At 39.8% G+C, this 16791-nt stretch overlaps 1 protein-coding gene across 5 annotated transcripts in view; it reads left to right on the top strand.

Moving 5' to 3' along the window:
• RALGAPB (Ral GTPase activating protein non-catalytic subunit beta) overlaps positions 1-15463 on the top strand; it is a 104635-nt gene extending 89172 nt beyond the window's left edge. For all 5 annotated transcript variants that reach the window (XM_061210413.1, XM_061210411.1, XM_061210412.1 and 2 more), the window contains 7 exons: positions 1569-1734; positions 4398-4520; positions 5778-5914; positions 7607-7715; positions 8491-8569; positions 10818-10966; positions 11760-15463. In XM_061210413.1, the coding sequence (XP_061066396.1) occupies positions 1569-1734; positions 4398-4520; positions 5778-5914; positions 7607-7715; positions 8491-8569; positions 10818-10966; positions 11760-11953 (957 nt within the window). In that variant the 3' untranslated portion in view covers positions 11954-15463. The remainder of the gene's footprint in view (positions 1-1568; positions 1735-4397; positions 4521-5777; positions 5915-7606; positions 7716-8490; positions 8570-10817; positions 10967-11759) is intronic.
• The last annotated feature ends 1328 nt before the right edge of the window (positions 15464-16791 follow it).

The following is a 16791-nucleotide window of genomic DNA, read 5'->3' as shown; positions in this document are numbered from 1 at the left end:
TTTTATAAACCCTTGAGGTAATTCTTAAACCGGTTGAGTTTCCTTAGCTTTCTAGGGACTGAGTGTGACTAGAAAACAATAAGATTCTCTGAGGCCTCCTTTAGAATGGCTGAGACCTGCCTTCCCTAGCCACAGGGAAGATTTAGATTAATTTCCAGCTGCCAGCCAGTGGCCTGCAAGTTGAATTTGACTTACTTATTGCATCTTGACTAAATTTTCAAGTTGTTTATTTAAACGTTTCAGTTCTGAAAAAAATTTTTAATTGGAAGAAAACGAGAACTGGCTGTCAAATCAGTTTCCTGGCACTTAGAAGAACATGAAGGGATATGGGTGAACTAAACAGGTACACTTCTAAGGAGATGATGTGTTTAAGAGATGATATGTTTAAGAGATAATGGCCTGGCAACGATGCCCAGTGGATTGAGAAGTATTCGACGTAACACACCACATATTTTGACTTTATTAGGCCTCCAGATGGTCTTGCCATTGATTAACATTGTATGAACTACATCAGTGATCTGTGGACTGGCTGCATCAAAAGTTACTTGGGAGAGCTTTTAAAAGTAGTAATTCCAGGATCTTATCTCTGCTGATCTGATAGAGAAGTTCTGGAGTAGGCTAAGAGAATCTTATGTTTTAAGAGATTCCCCAGGTGATGTTGATACACTACCCCTCTCCCCATCTCATTTTTAATTTGTAGAGGATTTCTCCTTTTTCTTCCTCTAGCATTGGGTTTTCAACAGAAGCACTGTTGCTATTTTGGGCCGGATAATTCCTTGTTATGGGAGCTGTTCTATAGAATAGGACATATAGCAGCATCTTTGGCCTCTGCTCACTAGGTCCCAGCGGTGCCCCACCAGTTGTGATATCAAAAATGTCTCCAGACATTGCCAGATGTCCCCTGGAGAGCAGAATCACTCCCATGAGAACCACTGTTTTAGAACAAGGGACTTTTCTTTCTGAGGCCCAGGGATTAAGTTTGGTACTTGGTAAAGAGGAGAGACCCTTCTGGTCACTTCATTTTTTTCTGGAATGGTTGCATTCTCTTCTTTGGACTAAGAGAAGAATGTTTTCCCACTCATTAATTATTGAATTTTTAATAGGTTTATACTTTTTATAGCATTTGTCAAGATTTGTAAGTAAATAATCACATACCTATGTAATGTTTTTCACTAATCAGACTCTGTGAAGGCGGGGACTTAGTGTTTTTTGTTTACTTTTAGTAAATATGTCTAGCTCAATAATTATTTTGCTAGGGAGGGAGCTAAAGGATTTTCTTGTATTATCTCACCTAATCTTCACAACCATCATTATTACTCACTTTATAGATGAAGAAACTGAAGCAGTGGGGTTAAGAAACTTGCCCAAGGCCCAGCCAGGATTTGAACCCAAATCTATCTAACTTGGAAGCATGCATTTTTAACTACAGTGATATATATAGTCCCCAGTTTATTCTAAGCTTGGGCTTGATTTATCAGACACTTCAAAGTGAATCGATTTTTATGAAGCTTATTTTGATACGCTCTTTTGTTTCCTTCATTATATCTGATGATTGGTATGTATTTCAGATTTTAAAGAATGTGGAGTCTTCCAGAAATGTTCAGCCACATTTCCTAGAATTTTTGCTCTCCCTTGGCTGGGCGGTAGATGTGGGCAGACACCCTGGCTGGACTGGGCATGTTTCCACCAGTTGGTCTATTAACAGTTGCGATGATGGTGAAGGACCTGAACAAGGTAAAACTCATATGTTCATTTGTTTTTTCTTGTTTTGTTACTCTTGACTTTTCCCCCTTTACTATTAGTTTGTAGTCTTATTAAAAAAAACAAGCAGAGGTATAGAATGGAAAAGCCTCTTTCCTCTAATCCTCACAGGAGGTCACTTAATAATTGTATAGTCTTCCAGACATTTTCTGTTAATATGGGGAATACTTATGTATATGTATATATAAATGAATGTATATGTTATATACATATATAATGACAGAGTTAATTAACATAAAATGAATGGCCTAATTATCACAAGGTTAATAAGTTCCTTTTTTGGAGTGTGAGTGAACAAATTCCATTTTCTATAACAATATTATAATAGATTATAGCAAACAGTACAGTTTCCTAACAAGTGTATTTTGTCTAATAAATATAGTTTTCTATTAACAGGTGTGTTTTTTAGACTTTGTGGCTGTCATTTAAGTTACATTCTTGGGATATTACATAATAATCTTTGTAGTAAACAGCTGACTATCTCTGAGAGATTCATGCCCATCTCTGCAAATCCTCCTGAGGAACTGTAATCAGGATAACAAGTACCAGAGCAAGTATAAGTTTAAACTTAAGGCCTTTGCCCCACCTGGCTAGTGCTTTTTGTTCTGGGGGCTCTTGAAATCACTGGAAAGTTAATAATACCTTTCTCAAGTGGGTAATGCCTGTGTCCGTGCTTTGAATTAGCAGAGTTTTTCTGTCAACAAGATTATACTCTCTCAAGGTTTCCCATTGAATATCATTGTGACTTGTGACTTGTAATTTTTTCTACTTTCAACCAAGGTTGAATCAAAGTATTGGAGGATATGCTCTAATTTTAATTGCCACGTAACCTTTAATATGTGCTTGAGTGTATTTATAGACTAAGTTCTCATAAGTAGAATTGATAAAGGATTTAGTTTGATAAATGTATCAGTTGGATGCTTAAGGTTGCAGGTAATAGAAAACCCGACCCAAATTGGCTTAGATTTTGAAGGTCATTTATTGCCTCATATAACTGAAAACTCCAGAGATTAGTGTACATTTTTTGTTGCCATTTGATCAGCAGTCCTGTTCTATTTCTCTGCAGTTTTCCTTTAGATCTGTTCTCCATGTGTTGGCTTTGTCCCAGCCTGGCTTTCCTCATAGTGCAAATAAGGCAGTTCTAGGCTTTACATTCACATATCACACTAGTCTGAAGAGGAGAGATTAGCTGAGTCTCAGAACCTCCCTTCTCCCCAAATCCTGAGATACGCAGTGATTGGACCACCCTGAGCCTGTCGCTGTGGCAAGAGAGATGGAATGATCCTGATAGAAATAAACAAGGTAGAGGAGGGGAGGGTGGAGTGGATGTTGGGGCAGTAACCACAGTGTGTACTGCAGTAGACACAAGTGCCTGCCCAGCATCTAAACCAGGAGTCAGCAACTACAGCCCATGCCTGTTTTTGTAAATAAAGTTTTATTGGATCTCAGCCACGCTTCTTTATGTATTATCTGACTGCTTTCATGCTACAACGGCAGACTTAAGTAGTCGTGACAGAGACCATATGGCATGCAAAGCCTTATTTACTATCTGATCCTTTGCAGAAAGTTTGCTAACCTCTGGTCTAAACTTCTGTTTGCCACATCCTCACCAATTTAGGTGTCTTCCGGTCTGTTAGGTGAGGAATTTTCTATTTTTAATTATGATTGAGTTTCAGCATCTTCTCATATTTTTATTTCTTACCTGAGAACTACTTGTTCATTTCCTCTTCCCAGTTTTTTGTCAGGTTGTTGATCTTTTATGTATTACGGGCAGGGCATTGTGTTCATTTTAATTGAAAACTATACTAGCTCTCAGGAGTGTTACTTTTGTTAATTCAATCTTGCTGGCTTAGAGCAGATACTATTACTAAACTGCCTGTACACTTTCATATTATATCACTGATCACTGGAGAAAGTGGAACAGAAGCAAAGCTGAGGAGCAGTAGAGAGAGACCAGGGACAGGAAATGCCTTGAAAGCAAGAGTACACACACGCAGGCATCTGTCCCTCTTCCCTTCAGAGGGACTGTGGTAGTCTTCTCCCTTTTGATTACTGTTACCTCTTCCAAAAAGACTGTTCCCTAAATCCGCCTTATACAGATGAGCTAAAGGTCCTGCTAATCAAAAGTGGTCTGATTTAGAGTAGTTTCAGAAAGTATGAAATTAAGATTTTATGATTTAAAGTTAGTGTACGTGCACCACAACTACTGAGCCTGCACGCCACAACTACTGAGCCCGTGTGCCACAACTACTGAAGCCCGTACGCCTAGAGCCCGTGCTCCACAACAAAGGGAAGCCACCACAATGAGAAGTCCGTGCACTGCAACGAAGAGTAGCCCCCGCTCGCTGCAACTAGAGAAAGCCCGCACGCAGCAACGAAGACCCAGCGCAGCCAAAAATGAATAAATAAAATAAATTTTTAACAAATACAACTTCTAATTTAAAAAATAAATAAAGTTAGTATAAAGACATTTAATGAACATTTATGGTTTATTCTTCTTACACATTAATTGGTTCATGTTGAAAATGTACCTTCTATTTATTATCACTTTATTAACCAGTTAAAATTTCATGAAGCAGGATGATATTGGTTTTCCCCACTTTTTAGAGCAGTAATGTAGTGTTTCTCATTCCTAGATGAAGTGATTTCCTCTGAAGATGCTGGGGCTAGCATTTTCAACGGACAGAAGAAGGTGCTGTATTATGCTGATGCCCTTACGGAAATAGCTTTTGTGGTTCCTTCTTCTGTGGAGTCCTTAAGTAAGGGCATTTTTTTGTATGGAACTATTTTTGTATTCACTTGTTTGTGCAGTAGTATTGCATTGGGGGAGATTCTGAAGTCATCTAAGACATTCTTCAGCTTCGAAAGCATGATAGCTTTTAGATTATGCAGAGGTACAGGATGTTATCCCCTCTTAACTAAAGGAAAGTAGGTAAAAACAAGAATACTGGCCCTCTAATAATAATTTTTAAATAAAGGAGATCCACTTTGGCCCATTTTTTAACTTTTTTTAATCTGATTAATACATAGAAGCCCTATTTTCCAGTTTATTCATTTCTTTCTCTAATTATGAGTAAGCCCTCACCTGCTTCCTTGTTTCCATGTGAGAGCCTTTATATGGAACCCCAGAGAATACTGCAATTGGAAGGCTCTCATGATGGCATCTGGCTGATCTTCTAACACTGAGGAGGAGAAACTTCAGCCTAGAAAAGGTGGTGATTAAGCCTGTTCTTCTCAAGGATCAGGAGTGATCATTACTTCTCAGTCTGAATTCTTAGTCTTATTTTGCCTAGAACCTTTGCTTCCTGCAAATTAAACTCATTTCTTTGTGCCTGACCAGGCGGTAGGTGGAAAACTTCAGCTTCTTCATTGAGACCATCCATAGGATAGGATGCTGCACATCACACTTTGATGATCTCATCTCTAGGCTAATGACTTTTTGTGTACCCTAGCCTACCTAGGCAGCCTCCTAACCTTTGTATTTGGACCCTTAATTTTGCACTCTAGGCCCGTCTCTGTCTCTTACTCTGGGGCCAGTTGTGTCCCTGGCAGGAGGCGCCTTCCATGGTCTAGGTCAGTGTCTTAGCAGCTGTTTGCCTTCATGTCAAGGCTGTGATCTACCACCTGAATTCCAGAAGCCAGGCCCCATCTGTCCTCTATGAACTGAGTCCCTGCCTGGTGTCTCTGGCCCAGCCTGTTTGCACCAACTCAGTAGAGCCAGAGCCAGCAAATTACGGCACACAGGCAAAATTCAGAACACTAAGAATGGTATTTACATTTTTAAAGGGTTGTAAATAAAATACAAAGAAGAATATGCAGTAGAGACCTGTATAGCCAGCAAAGCCTGAAATATTTATTACCTGATCTTTTGCAGAAAAACTTTGCCAACCCTTGCTGTAGAAGCAATGCTTTGCTTAAGTGACTTAGGTTGGAGTGTTAGCATAACTAGTTTAATAAACACATTTGCTCTAAAGAAGTAGTAGGTATTATAATTATTTTTTTTCTTTACGCTATAGCTGATTCATTGGAAAGTAACCTCTCAGACCAAGATAGTGATTCAAATATGGATCTTATGCCAGGAATTCTGAAACAGCCATCCCTGACGCTTGAGCTTTTCCCTAATCACACAGACAATCTTAATTCCTCACAGAGGGTAAGTCACTTTGTTGATAAACCTCCAAAAATTTGTAGTGAAATGGAAGTAATTATAGAATTGCACCTGAAAAGCTTTTAACTTTAACCCAGAGAGTAATTATAGCAGTACTGATTCATTAGTATCTTAATTTTTTTAATCAAATTCTTATGATTTTCTTTTTTTCAGCTTGCAACAAATATTTAATTCTAATTCAGCCTTTGTTTTTTTCCTTGATTTAGCCATTTCAGTTCCATGCTCGGTTCTTTCACCCATTCTGTCTCAAGCCTAGGTTTTTATTTGGTCCCTAAAATATCCACTAATGGTACAACAGTTACTATACATTTCATAGCATTAATCATGCAAAATTCAACTTAAGTCTGACAACATACAGATGATAGCATTTTGAAGAATCGCCCAGTGTTTGAATAAATGCACTGAGTGAGGCAACACAGCAGCTACTACAAGAAGACAGCATTTTACTTTTATCCTTTTTTCTTACCTTATCAGATGTTATGTCTTATCTGTGTCCTCCCCTCATGTTATGTCTTAATCCTTACTGGAAAGTGACCAAGTAAGTGATAACAAGAGTACAGGATCAGTTTACAGGTGTAAGAAAATTGATTTAGAACAAATAATAAAAAAGATGAAGTGTAGTGTAAACTTTTCTGAAGCCCTTCTTCCATTGTAAAGGGGTTTAATTTGGCTCTTTCTACACTTAAAATTATTTTTAACGTAAGTATTTGCTTAAAAGAATATGGGAGAGGTTCACCTTTAAAATTGATTTAGGAAAAAAAAGTTAACTTATATAAAACTCTCTGAAGTAGACTGATTTTGAAAATCATGAGTTGCTACCCTTAAAAAGGTTTCACAGAACACAGTTTGGAGAAGAACAAGTCAGGTAATGCAGAATTTTAGTCAGATCTAATAGTCAGGGATTGCTACTCATTTTCTGAATGCCAACGTGGTTACGATCAGAAGGGAACTTCCTCAACCTGAAACAGAACTCTACTAGAAACCTGCAGCTAATATTATACTTACACATTATTCTGAAAGCTTTCCCCCCAAATGGAGGCAAGGATGTTTGCTCTCACTACTTCTATTCACAAGATAGTAGAGGTTTTATGCAGGGAAATAAGAAAAAGAAATAAAACACATAAAGCTTGGTTATTTCTTAAAATCCAAAGAATGACAACTCTTAAAGCACCATGTTTTTATTTACCACATACTTTGCAGACTACTAACAAACTTAAGGAAAGAAAAATCATATCATTATATCAGTAGATACAGGAAAAGCTGTTGACAAGAATTCAACACTGAAAGGATCCCCAGGCAAATCAGTGATGTTGCTATAATGGAAAAATCGTACTGCTTTCTGACCATAGAGATAGACTCAGATCCTTTTTAAGCACTCATTAAGACATTGCATCAAATTTTATTTTTATAACTATAATTGTTTAGTGTTCCTTTTCTTTTTTTCATTTGAAGTTTCTAGACCTTCATTTCCTTGTTCTAGTTTGAGACTTGATAAACAGAGGAACCAAAGAAGGGCTTTTCTGCAAACGTATTTTATACTTTTTTCCAGAAGTGACTTCCCGTGACGTGATCCTTATTTCACTGGGTAGTTTGATGAATGTATGGTTGTAGTTTTATTAAGCCAGTGTTTTTTATTTGTTTTTCTTCCCCTCTTCTGCTTTTCTCTGCCTCATATAGCTCAGTCCCAGTTCCAGAATGAAGAAGCTGCCTCAGGGGCGCCCTGTGCCTCCCCTTGGACCTGAGACAAGAGTTTCTGTAGTCTGGGTGGAACGCTATGATGATATAGGTACTGTGTAAGGAGTTTGTCCATAAATAAGATTATAATAGGATGACGATGGCTTGTTAAATGTCTAAAGGGAGTGGCAGCATAGGCCCTATATGGTGGCCAAGAGCTGGGACTGGAGTTCAGCAAGCCTGGATTTCATTAAGCCTTAGGTCACTCATCTGTTAAATGAGTGATCCAGCACTTATTTCATAGTTGTGAAGATTTGATGAGACTCATGGTTACAAAAAGCCTTTAGCTCTTCTTGGTATGACAGTTACTGGTTTGTGGCCACTTGGTCCCACTGCATGTAGCCCCCAGTTACCCCAGAACCTCTGGAAAGGAGAAGGGGGAACACCTCCCTCACCCTCTTTCCACAGACCCTGCTGTCTTATTTTAGTGTAAAGATTAATTTGTCCTTAGGGATTCTGCTATGGATATGTTTCTCATGATTTTTATGTAAGCTGCATAAGAACATTAGCAATGTGTATTTATCCTAGAATCTCATCCAGCTCAGAGTTTATAAGAAAGTGCGATAGTTGCTTTCCAGAACTTCTAAAGCTATTTCCAAGCCCTCCAAGACTATAGATGATGTTCTGTAAAAACTCTCTGCTTTAGATGAACTTATCTAAAATATGTCTTAAGGGAGAATTTTTTTTTAAAATTTGTGAAGAATAGTTAGGATTATATATTTTAGGATAGCGCAGTCCATATATTTGTTGCCTGCTATGTGAAGAGATTAGGAAAATAGGTTTCCTAGGAGGGAGATATTAATTGTAATGCTATGATTTTCTTCCAGAAAACTTTCCCCTCTCAGACCTGATGACAGAAATCAGTACTGGTGTGGAAACTACTGCAAATAGTAGCACTTCTCTGAGGTACGCTCTTTACTTGCTTAAAGTTTATCAGCATTGTGTTTAAGCATAGAGAAACCTATTTTTTACAATATGTTGATTGCAGTTTAATTAAGAGATAAAGACTTTAATGAAACAAAAGGGATGAAGGCAGTAAGAAGTAAACATAATTAGGGGAAAAGAATCAAAGAGAGAAGTTTGTAGATTAATGCACAAGGTGATCAAATTAGCAAGGATTTTTAAATGGCATAATTAATTGCTGTTTAAATTTATCTGAGGCAAAAAGAAAGACGGAGAAGTGGAGGCAATTAAGTATTAATGAAGGCTGATAATAGAGTAGCAATATTAGATAGAAATAATGGAATTAAATTGGTCAAAACATTCTGGATAGATAGCAGTTAAAATATCCTCATCACATAGGAGCTATTTAATGGAAAAATATTTCTAAGTAAAACATAATACTAACTTTATTATAATATTAAGATTTTTATTTTAACTTTTCATGCACAAAAAGGATAAAAACAGAATAATATGATTCTAAGAATAGTAAGAATGTATCTGTGCAGCTTTTACCGTTTCAAAGCTTTTTGCTTGCGTGTCTTTGGTTTAAACAAATAATTTATATCAAGCTAAACTTGATATTTTAACTTTGAATAAGTTCCTTCTGTTTCCATGATCTGGTTTGTATTGCACGTGAGATGACTTTAGATTACTGTTGTAGAAATGAAGTCAGTAAAGGTGGTTTATTTTAACATCATATTAAATTTCTAGAATAGGGCAAGTCATTCTTAAAACTTCCATGTTTGTTTTGGTTTTTTTTGGCCACACCGCGTGGCATGCGGGATCTTATTGACAGTTCCCTGACCGAGGATCGGAACCCGTGCTCCCTGCAGTGGAAGCACGGAGTCTTAACCACTGGACTGCCAGGGAAGTCCCCATGTTTTTTATGCTAAAGTATTTTAAAGCAAATTACAGATTTCCTAACATTCTAAATATGCACCTCTGAAGATTAAGAACACTTTTCAAATAGATAAAGATAACATTATCACAGTAATAAAGTTAGTAGCAATTCCTTAATTTCATCTAGTAGCCAGCTCACATTTAAATTTCTCCATTTTCCCTAAAATAGTCTTTATAGCTGGTTTGTTTAAACCAGCATCCATTTCATCCATCTGGTGTTAATTCCTACAATCTCTCTTAATACAGAACAGTCCTGTTTTTCTTTTTTTCGTCCATGACAGTGACTTGCTGAAGAGACCAGGATAGATTTCATGAGGGGTACTTTTCTAGAACTAGTTTGGAAGAGAACTTTTAAGTCTCTTGTACTGTTTGTTGTTGTTTTAATCTTTTTAGGTCAAAAGTTGTAATATGATTGGACTGTAAAATTTGTGTTTTACTAGTAGTTTAGCAAAGTTTAGAATTTGTCTTGGGGACAGAATTAGTATAGGATTGGTTTTTATTAAATGTCTTAAAATATTGACTCACTGTCCCTTTGGCCAAAATCACTTTAGAAAGAAAGCTCACTGTGTTGCAAAACAAAAACAAACCAAAACCCTGGCATATAGCATCGAAGAGTAACATGGGTACCTCTAGATGCATCGGCATAGCCCCGACACATGATGTGTAATTCAGTCTTCTAAAGGTACAGTTGCTGACCTTGGCAGCTGTGTTACCTGTTCAGAGACTTTGAGGGCTTTGACTGTGATAAGATTCAGCCATTTATCACCTCTGCTGAGGAGGACACTTGCAACTGACCCAAACTAAGGTCCTCCCGACCTCTTTCCCCAGCCCCTAAAAAAAAATCATATCAGGGATTCCCATAGTGAGCCTAAACTGTATTCCCACTTCTGCTCTGAGGTGCCAGCATTGACTGTGGTGGAATTCCCTACCCTCTGGCCAGCCGCACTTTTGTTCGCTACAAGAAGGAGGAACTAAGTAAAAGTCCCATGGCTGGTTGCTATTGATGGTTCCCCACCATACATTTTTCTGGCCTTTCCTTCCACCCCGTGTCCCCAGTGGTTTTCTAAGCACAATTTTTAGCCCCTTTTTTGGTCAGCTTCAAAAGGCCAACCCCAGTGATAGGTAATTAGGGTCAGGTGTTGGTGTGGGGAGCTTCACCATGGGCTCCCAGAAAGAAGATTCTGAGCAGACTGATCACTTGTCTCTTCTCAAATACTGCCTGGCAGTAAGTCCCCTTGGTATTCTTATATTACACATGGGGGACTTCAGCTCTTGAATATCTGGGGTAAAAAGAGTTTTTTCTTGTCTTAAGATCTACTGCTCTTGAAAAAGAAGTTCCTGTCATCTTCATCCACCCTTTAAACACTGGATTATTCCGGATTAAAATTCAAGGAGCCACTGGAAAATTTAACGTGGTCATCCCTCTTGTGGATGGGATGATTGTCAGTAGGCGAGCACTCGGTAAGCTTCATATGTGGCTGAAGGATTGAATTTTCTTTTCATTTCTTTTTTTTAAAATAAATTTATTTATTTGTTTATTTATTTTTGGCTGCATTGGGTCTTCGTTGCTGTGCGTGGGCTTTCTCTAGTTGCAGCAAGCAGGGGCCACTCTTTGTTGCGGTGAGTGGGTTTCTCACTGCGGTGGCTTCTCTTGTTGTGGAGCACAGGCTCAGTAGTTGTGGCGCACGGGCTTAGTTGCTCCGCGGCATGTGGGATCTTCCCAGACCAGGGATCAAACTCGTGTCCCCTGCATTGGCAGGCGTATTCTTAACCACTGCGCCACCAGGGAAGTCCCATTGAGTTTTCTTTGTTTTTTTTTTCTTTTTTTTTTTTTTTTTTCTTTAACATTTTCATGAACCAAAAAGAAGTATAAATAAGGAAATGGTGATATTACTTAGTAGGTCCCACGTGTGGAAAATCCTGTGGCTCTTGTTAAAAGGAAGCATGTTTGGCTCTGTTTTGAAGTGTGCTTAATCTGCTAAGTACGAGCACAACTATAATTCACAAACTTGCAGTACTGCAAAACGAGCATAGTTGTTTACAGTCCAGGGCAGGAAATGGGTTGTCAGGCTACATTTTGATTTTGTTTTTCCATGTCATTGTGTGTTTCTTCTGACAGTTTTATCTTAGTAGAGCTCTGTCTCTCTGGGGACGAGGAGTTTTGCAAATGGAATGAAATAGTTTGAGTTTGCAGAGAATAGTTCACTTGAATACTGATAGTTCACCTAGCTGACTAAAACCCTCTGTTTTCAAGGTTTTCTGGTGAGGCAGACTGTAATTAACATTTGTAGAAGAAAGAGACTGGAAAGTGACTCCTACAGTCCACCACATGTCCGCCGGAAACAGAAGATCACCGACATTGTCAACAAGTACCGGAACAAGCAGTTGGAGCCAGAGTTTTATACTTCACTTTTTCAGGAGGTTGGACTCAAGAACTGTAGTTCTTAGACCACTGTCTGTCTAGGACTATTGAACTCTAGTTTGGAGCTATAATATCAAAGCAAAACAATTTGATAGGTGATCACTGTAACAATAAAACAAATCACTCCCCAAGAGCTTACTGTTTAATCACCAGAATAGAAGAGACACATTATAAACCCATCTGAGAGAAGACTTTTCGGCTTTTTAGTGAAATGGGCTCCCAGACACAGTCATATTCCTGCTGGTAATGATGATATACGTTTTAGCCATAAACTTTCTTTTAAAAGTGACAATTTTAGTTAAATATAAGCCTTTTGAGGAGAAAGGCTTTTATGCATCTCAGTTAAACATGTGCATTGGTAGTTTCAAATTTGCAAATTAGAAGTTGAAGATAGTTTTATACCTCACTTTTTAGGAGGTTGTGTTCAAAAGTAAAATCTGTCTCAGAATCTTCCAGGACATTTAAAGACTCGTGTTGATAGCATGGAGGAGAAGGAAGGAAACCTCAACTTTCTGCTCACTCGTAGGTCCATTTGTCATCCAGCTGTCATCCAAATGTCATACTGACAGAAAAGAACTTAAGTGTTTTTTGCTCAGATAAGAAGTCTGAGATTAAAATATTTCATAGTCTCTCTCCACATTTCAAAAAGTTACTCTCATCACTGCAAAGGTCTGTCTGAAGGCCTCAGTTTCTGGGCAGCCCAGGAACAGATCTAAAATGGAAGCATGGCCCAGTCCTTTAATGAGGATACAAATGGAGTTTGTGGAGTTAAGTTAGAAGACAGCTTTGATGCCTCCACTCTCTCCATTGTTGTCTAGCTCCGTGACATTATGACAGGTTAACCATTTGTAATTCCTTGGTAATTTCTTGGTTAAATATTAAGAAATATAAATTCACAGCAAAGGTTAAACATTATTTGGTTTCATCCATTGTCTCTTATTTCAGGACCAAGCAGGAAACTGCAGTAGTTTATGAAGGATTCTAATTTGGGGTTCAGGAAATAGCCTTTCAACGCTACTAATTCAGATCTCTCCCAGAGAGCTACTAGATTTCATCATAATTGACAAACATTAGTGACCACCTCCTTGGGTGGCTTGCTTTTAGAAATGGCTGTTGTCATATTTTCTGGACTTTGCCGGCTGAAGGCACAACAAATCCCTGCCCGGGTTTTTGAAATACTTCTGTTACCTCGCTGCTACTTTTCTGCCAGGGATAAATGTTTTGAGGTGGCCAGACCCAGAACCTCCTTACAAGGATTCTTGTTACAGTGCTAGCGTATACACTGCTCATTTCTCCTATTCTTGTGTGCTTTCTTCTTTATTAAGATTATTTTATGTTAAGAAAATAAGTGACATTTAAAAGTCCAAAGAGGAGTGATCACAGTTGTATAAGGGGTGATTTCCCACTTGAACTCTGATGTCAGTAGATTCTGTAGGTCAGGCCTACAATGGTCTGTTTGGTTTGATGTTTTGGTAGTTTAATTAGAGGGTGGGGAATAGTATAGGACCTAATTCCCTGTGCAGATATTTCTATTCCAGAAGTACATGTTGATATCTATGAGCAAGAAACGGCATAGTAGCTCTTGGTTTTAAGTTTGCCGTACCTTTTTCTTCGTGTTTGTTTTAAGCTCAGGTAAAAGTAACCTCCTCCTTCTATGACTCCAGTTTCCATTCAGGGTATAATATTATTCAGTAATTGATTTTCTTTTTAATCTGGGCAATAAATTGATGTTTCCAGATGGTAGCATGGGGGAGGGGGTTGTATGATTAGCACGTTCTACCCTAAAAATGTTTTAGTAGCTCAGCAGGTGTGAAGTGAGGTTTAACAACTTTCATGGAAATTCCAGATTGACATTTCATGGGAAAAAATAGGCCCTTGTTCTGATGGATGTGGACAAAGAAGGCTATAAATTAATGTGCAACTTATAACATTCCAGAGGTTAAAAATAACTGATGTAGGTGTGCCTCTTCAGTGTGACTCTTCAGATGACACTTTTACCTTTGGCATAGTTCTGCTGTCAGCAAAATGTACGGTGGTGTGTGTGTTGGGGTGGCCTTCCTGATGCTTCAGTTTGCTCTAATTTCTGACAACTCTTTGTAATTCTAATGGCTTTGATAAGTCAGTGAACAACCATGTTGAATGCATTTATGATCTGGAAGACTTTGTGGTCCCCCAGGGAAGGAGGGATAGATTTAGGGCTGTGCTGCTCCCGAAGGCGTGAAACCCCAGTGTGTACAGCACAGACAGAGTATGGGGCACACGCACCTCGCCAGGTGCTGACCCCTCCTGCTCAAATCACACCTCCCTAAAAAGGGGGTGCGGTGAGGACCCTTGGACCTTTCACTAGTGTGGCTTTGAGTTCATGGTCACTGAGTTCTCTCAACTGCCTTTGTAAAAGTCACGTTGAGTACCGTAATGCCAGAGGAGCATATTTAGTCCCTAATAATAATCTTTAGTGGTCCACTTGATAAATTTGCTTGATAAATAGGTTCAGAACCTTTGGGGGGAAACCAGGACCACTTTGGTCTTTGGCTTAAACAGTTTAGTTGCTGCATGTGACAGGTGCACCAGGGTGTGGATGAGTGTGACATTTGTTGACAAGGAAGGGGACAGAGGCAGGTAGCCCCTCGTAGTCCCTTCTCACATTTGGGGGGTAGGGGCTCTCTCCCCCTCTCTGATTGGGAGCACTGAGGACAGAGAGGAGGGCTTTTGCCTTTTCCTGTTCAGCTGGCTCTCTTTTGTCCAGTGCTTCCTCCTAAGACCCCCTCCTGTCCGTTGGCCCTTTGACCTGGATAGTTACATGGTGGTTTGACCCCCTCCCGTCCTGGCAATATATACACAACATGCATGCATGCTGTCCTCCATTTCCAGGTCTTCAGGTCCCCTGAGGCCGCCCATTCTCCTCTGGACTCATTTATAAAAACAAAATACCTACATCCTGGGCCAGTAATGTCAGTTCCCTACAGGTTGTGTGTGTGAGGCCTTCATGAGTGGTTACTTCCTGTATACACTGAGGAAGCATTTGTCAGACTCTGCAGAGTGATTTTTAGAGAAGCAGTGTCTTCAAGAGTATTTATTTATATTGGAAGGTGGAATTTTACCCAAAGAAAGTGGGAGTCAGCCTTGCTCAAAGACATGTAGGTGGTAAAAAATGTATCGGAGGTAATTTGACACTCCTGCTGGTAGTTCTCCATTCAGCATTTTAAAACCCGTTCAGGTTATATCTTCCTAAAAAGAATTGATTTATATGTTTACATGAAACGGTAAGTTGCGTTAGGTGGTCTGTTTTAGGGATTTCCATGACAGCCTCTTTTCCCGAGATGGAGAGATTGGAGGTAATCCACCCGTTCAATGTGGAATCAAACTGTGGGTTCTCAGTAGCTAAAGAAGCCATGTACTGTATAGTGTTTTTCTCGGAGTATCAACTCATGTTTTTCAGATGCTTTTCTTTTTTTAATGGTGAGGGAAAGGTATAATTTGGGATTCCACAGTGCCTTGCATACAGTAGGCGCCCAATAAATATTTGTTGAAGCAAACCAAGTTTCCCAAGTCCTTGTCTCTTGCAGTGACCAAGAACATCTTTCTCCTCTGAAGGGCTTGGCAGTTGTGGCTAAAAAAATAAGCAGTATCATTATTTGCTTGAAATCATATACACAATTTGTATGAATTTTGGTATGTTGCCAAGACATGATCTTTTTCTTATTGTATTTTCTGTAAATATTTCTGGCACTGAACTGTAAAGTAAAGGCGAAATGTAAATATGAAGGTGTCCTGTGTACCCTCGCCTCCTGTGTTTCCTCTTCGTCAGTTAGGGAAGAAGGCCCAGAGGCTTGTTTGTATTTATGCAGCCCCTTTGTCCAGAAGAAACCCATGGAATATTGAATGTAATACATTTAGTCAATTAAATTTTAAGGAGATTCTTATCTAAAAATGTCATGTGTGCTTTTGGTTTGTCTCTGGCATGGGTGTGCTTCATAATTTAGATCAGTAGGCTTTCACCCTGGTTTTGTAGAGTATCATGAAATACTCAAAATTTGATAAATTTAAAAAGAAAATTATTTGGCCTTCTAGACTGGAAGGAGCTTGTGTAACTAAAGCACTGCCAACAGAGGCCCACCTTACAGAGGCTAGCAATTGCTGAGCGGCTGGCTGGCTCTCTGTGTCCTGGGAACACAGAAATGCCAGCTGAGCTCCCTGCCTGCAGAAGATCTGAGCTCTGCCAGGGCTGGCCAGTCAGGAAAGCAGAGATGCAGGGGGAGGTCCTCCTGCTGCCCACTGGCCCTTTGAGTAGGGTCTTGGCTGCAGAAGGTTCCATGGGGCCAGATTAACACCTAATGCCTAGGTCACACGTGGGGGGTGGTGGTACCACTTGAGCAAACAGCTGTGGTGCATGACTCTGCCAAGAGCCACCCCTCCAGCCTGGCACTGACTCCACGTGACAATGCATGACCCCCCAAAGTGCAACTGGAAGCCAGGGCTGTGAGTTGCCTCCCCTGCAGGTGTGTGTCCACACCTGCTTGCCTCCTCACCACAGGACCTGCTGCTGGGTTCTGGTGGCCAGGGGGGCTTAGCCCTGGGCTGACTGCATGGTGGCCCTGTTTTGGGGTCTGGCAAGGATATGTGTGTTCGAGCCTTTCTCAGCTGTGCTGCTCAGCTCTTTCTGACCCCAGCCCCTTCAGAACCCAGTGCCAAGGGACTTCCCTGGTGGTCCAGTGGCTAAGACTCCGTGCTCCCAATGCATGGGCTCGGGTTCGATCCCTGGTCAGGGAACTGGGTCCTGCATGCCCCAACGAAGAGTTCGCATGCTGCAACTAAAGATCCTGCGGGCCACATTTACGACTGGCACAGCCAAAAACGAACAAAC

Source organism: Eubalaena glacialis, chromosome 13 (genome assembly GCF_028564815.1).
Source record: "Eubalaena glacialis isolate mEubGla1 chromosome 13, mEubGla1.1.hap2.+ XY, whole genome shotgun sequence".
Taxonomy (NCBI): Eukaryota; Metazoa; Chordata; class Mammalia; order Artiodactyla; family Balaenidae; genus Eubalaena; species Eubalaena glacialis.
This window is presented reverse-complemented; position numbering and strand designations above follow the sequence as displayed.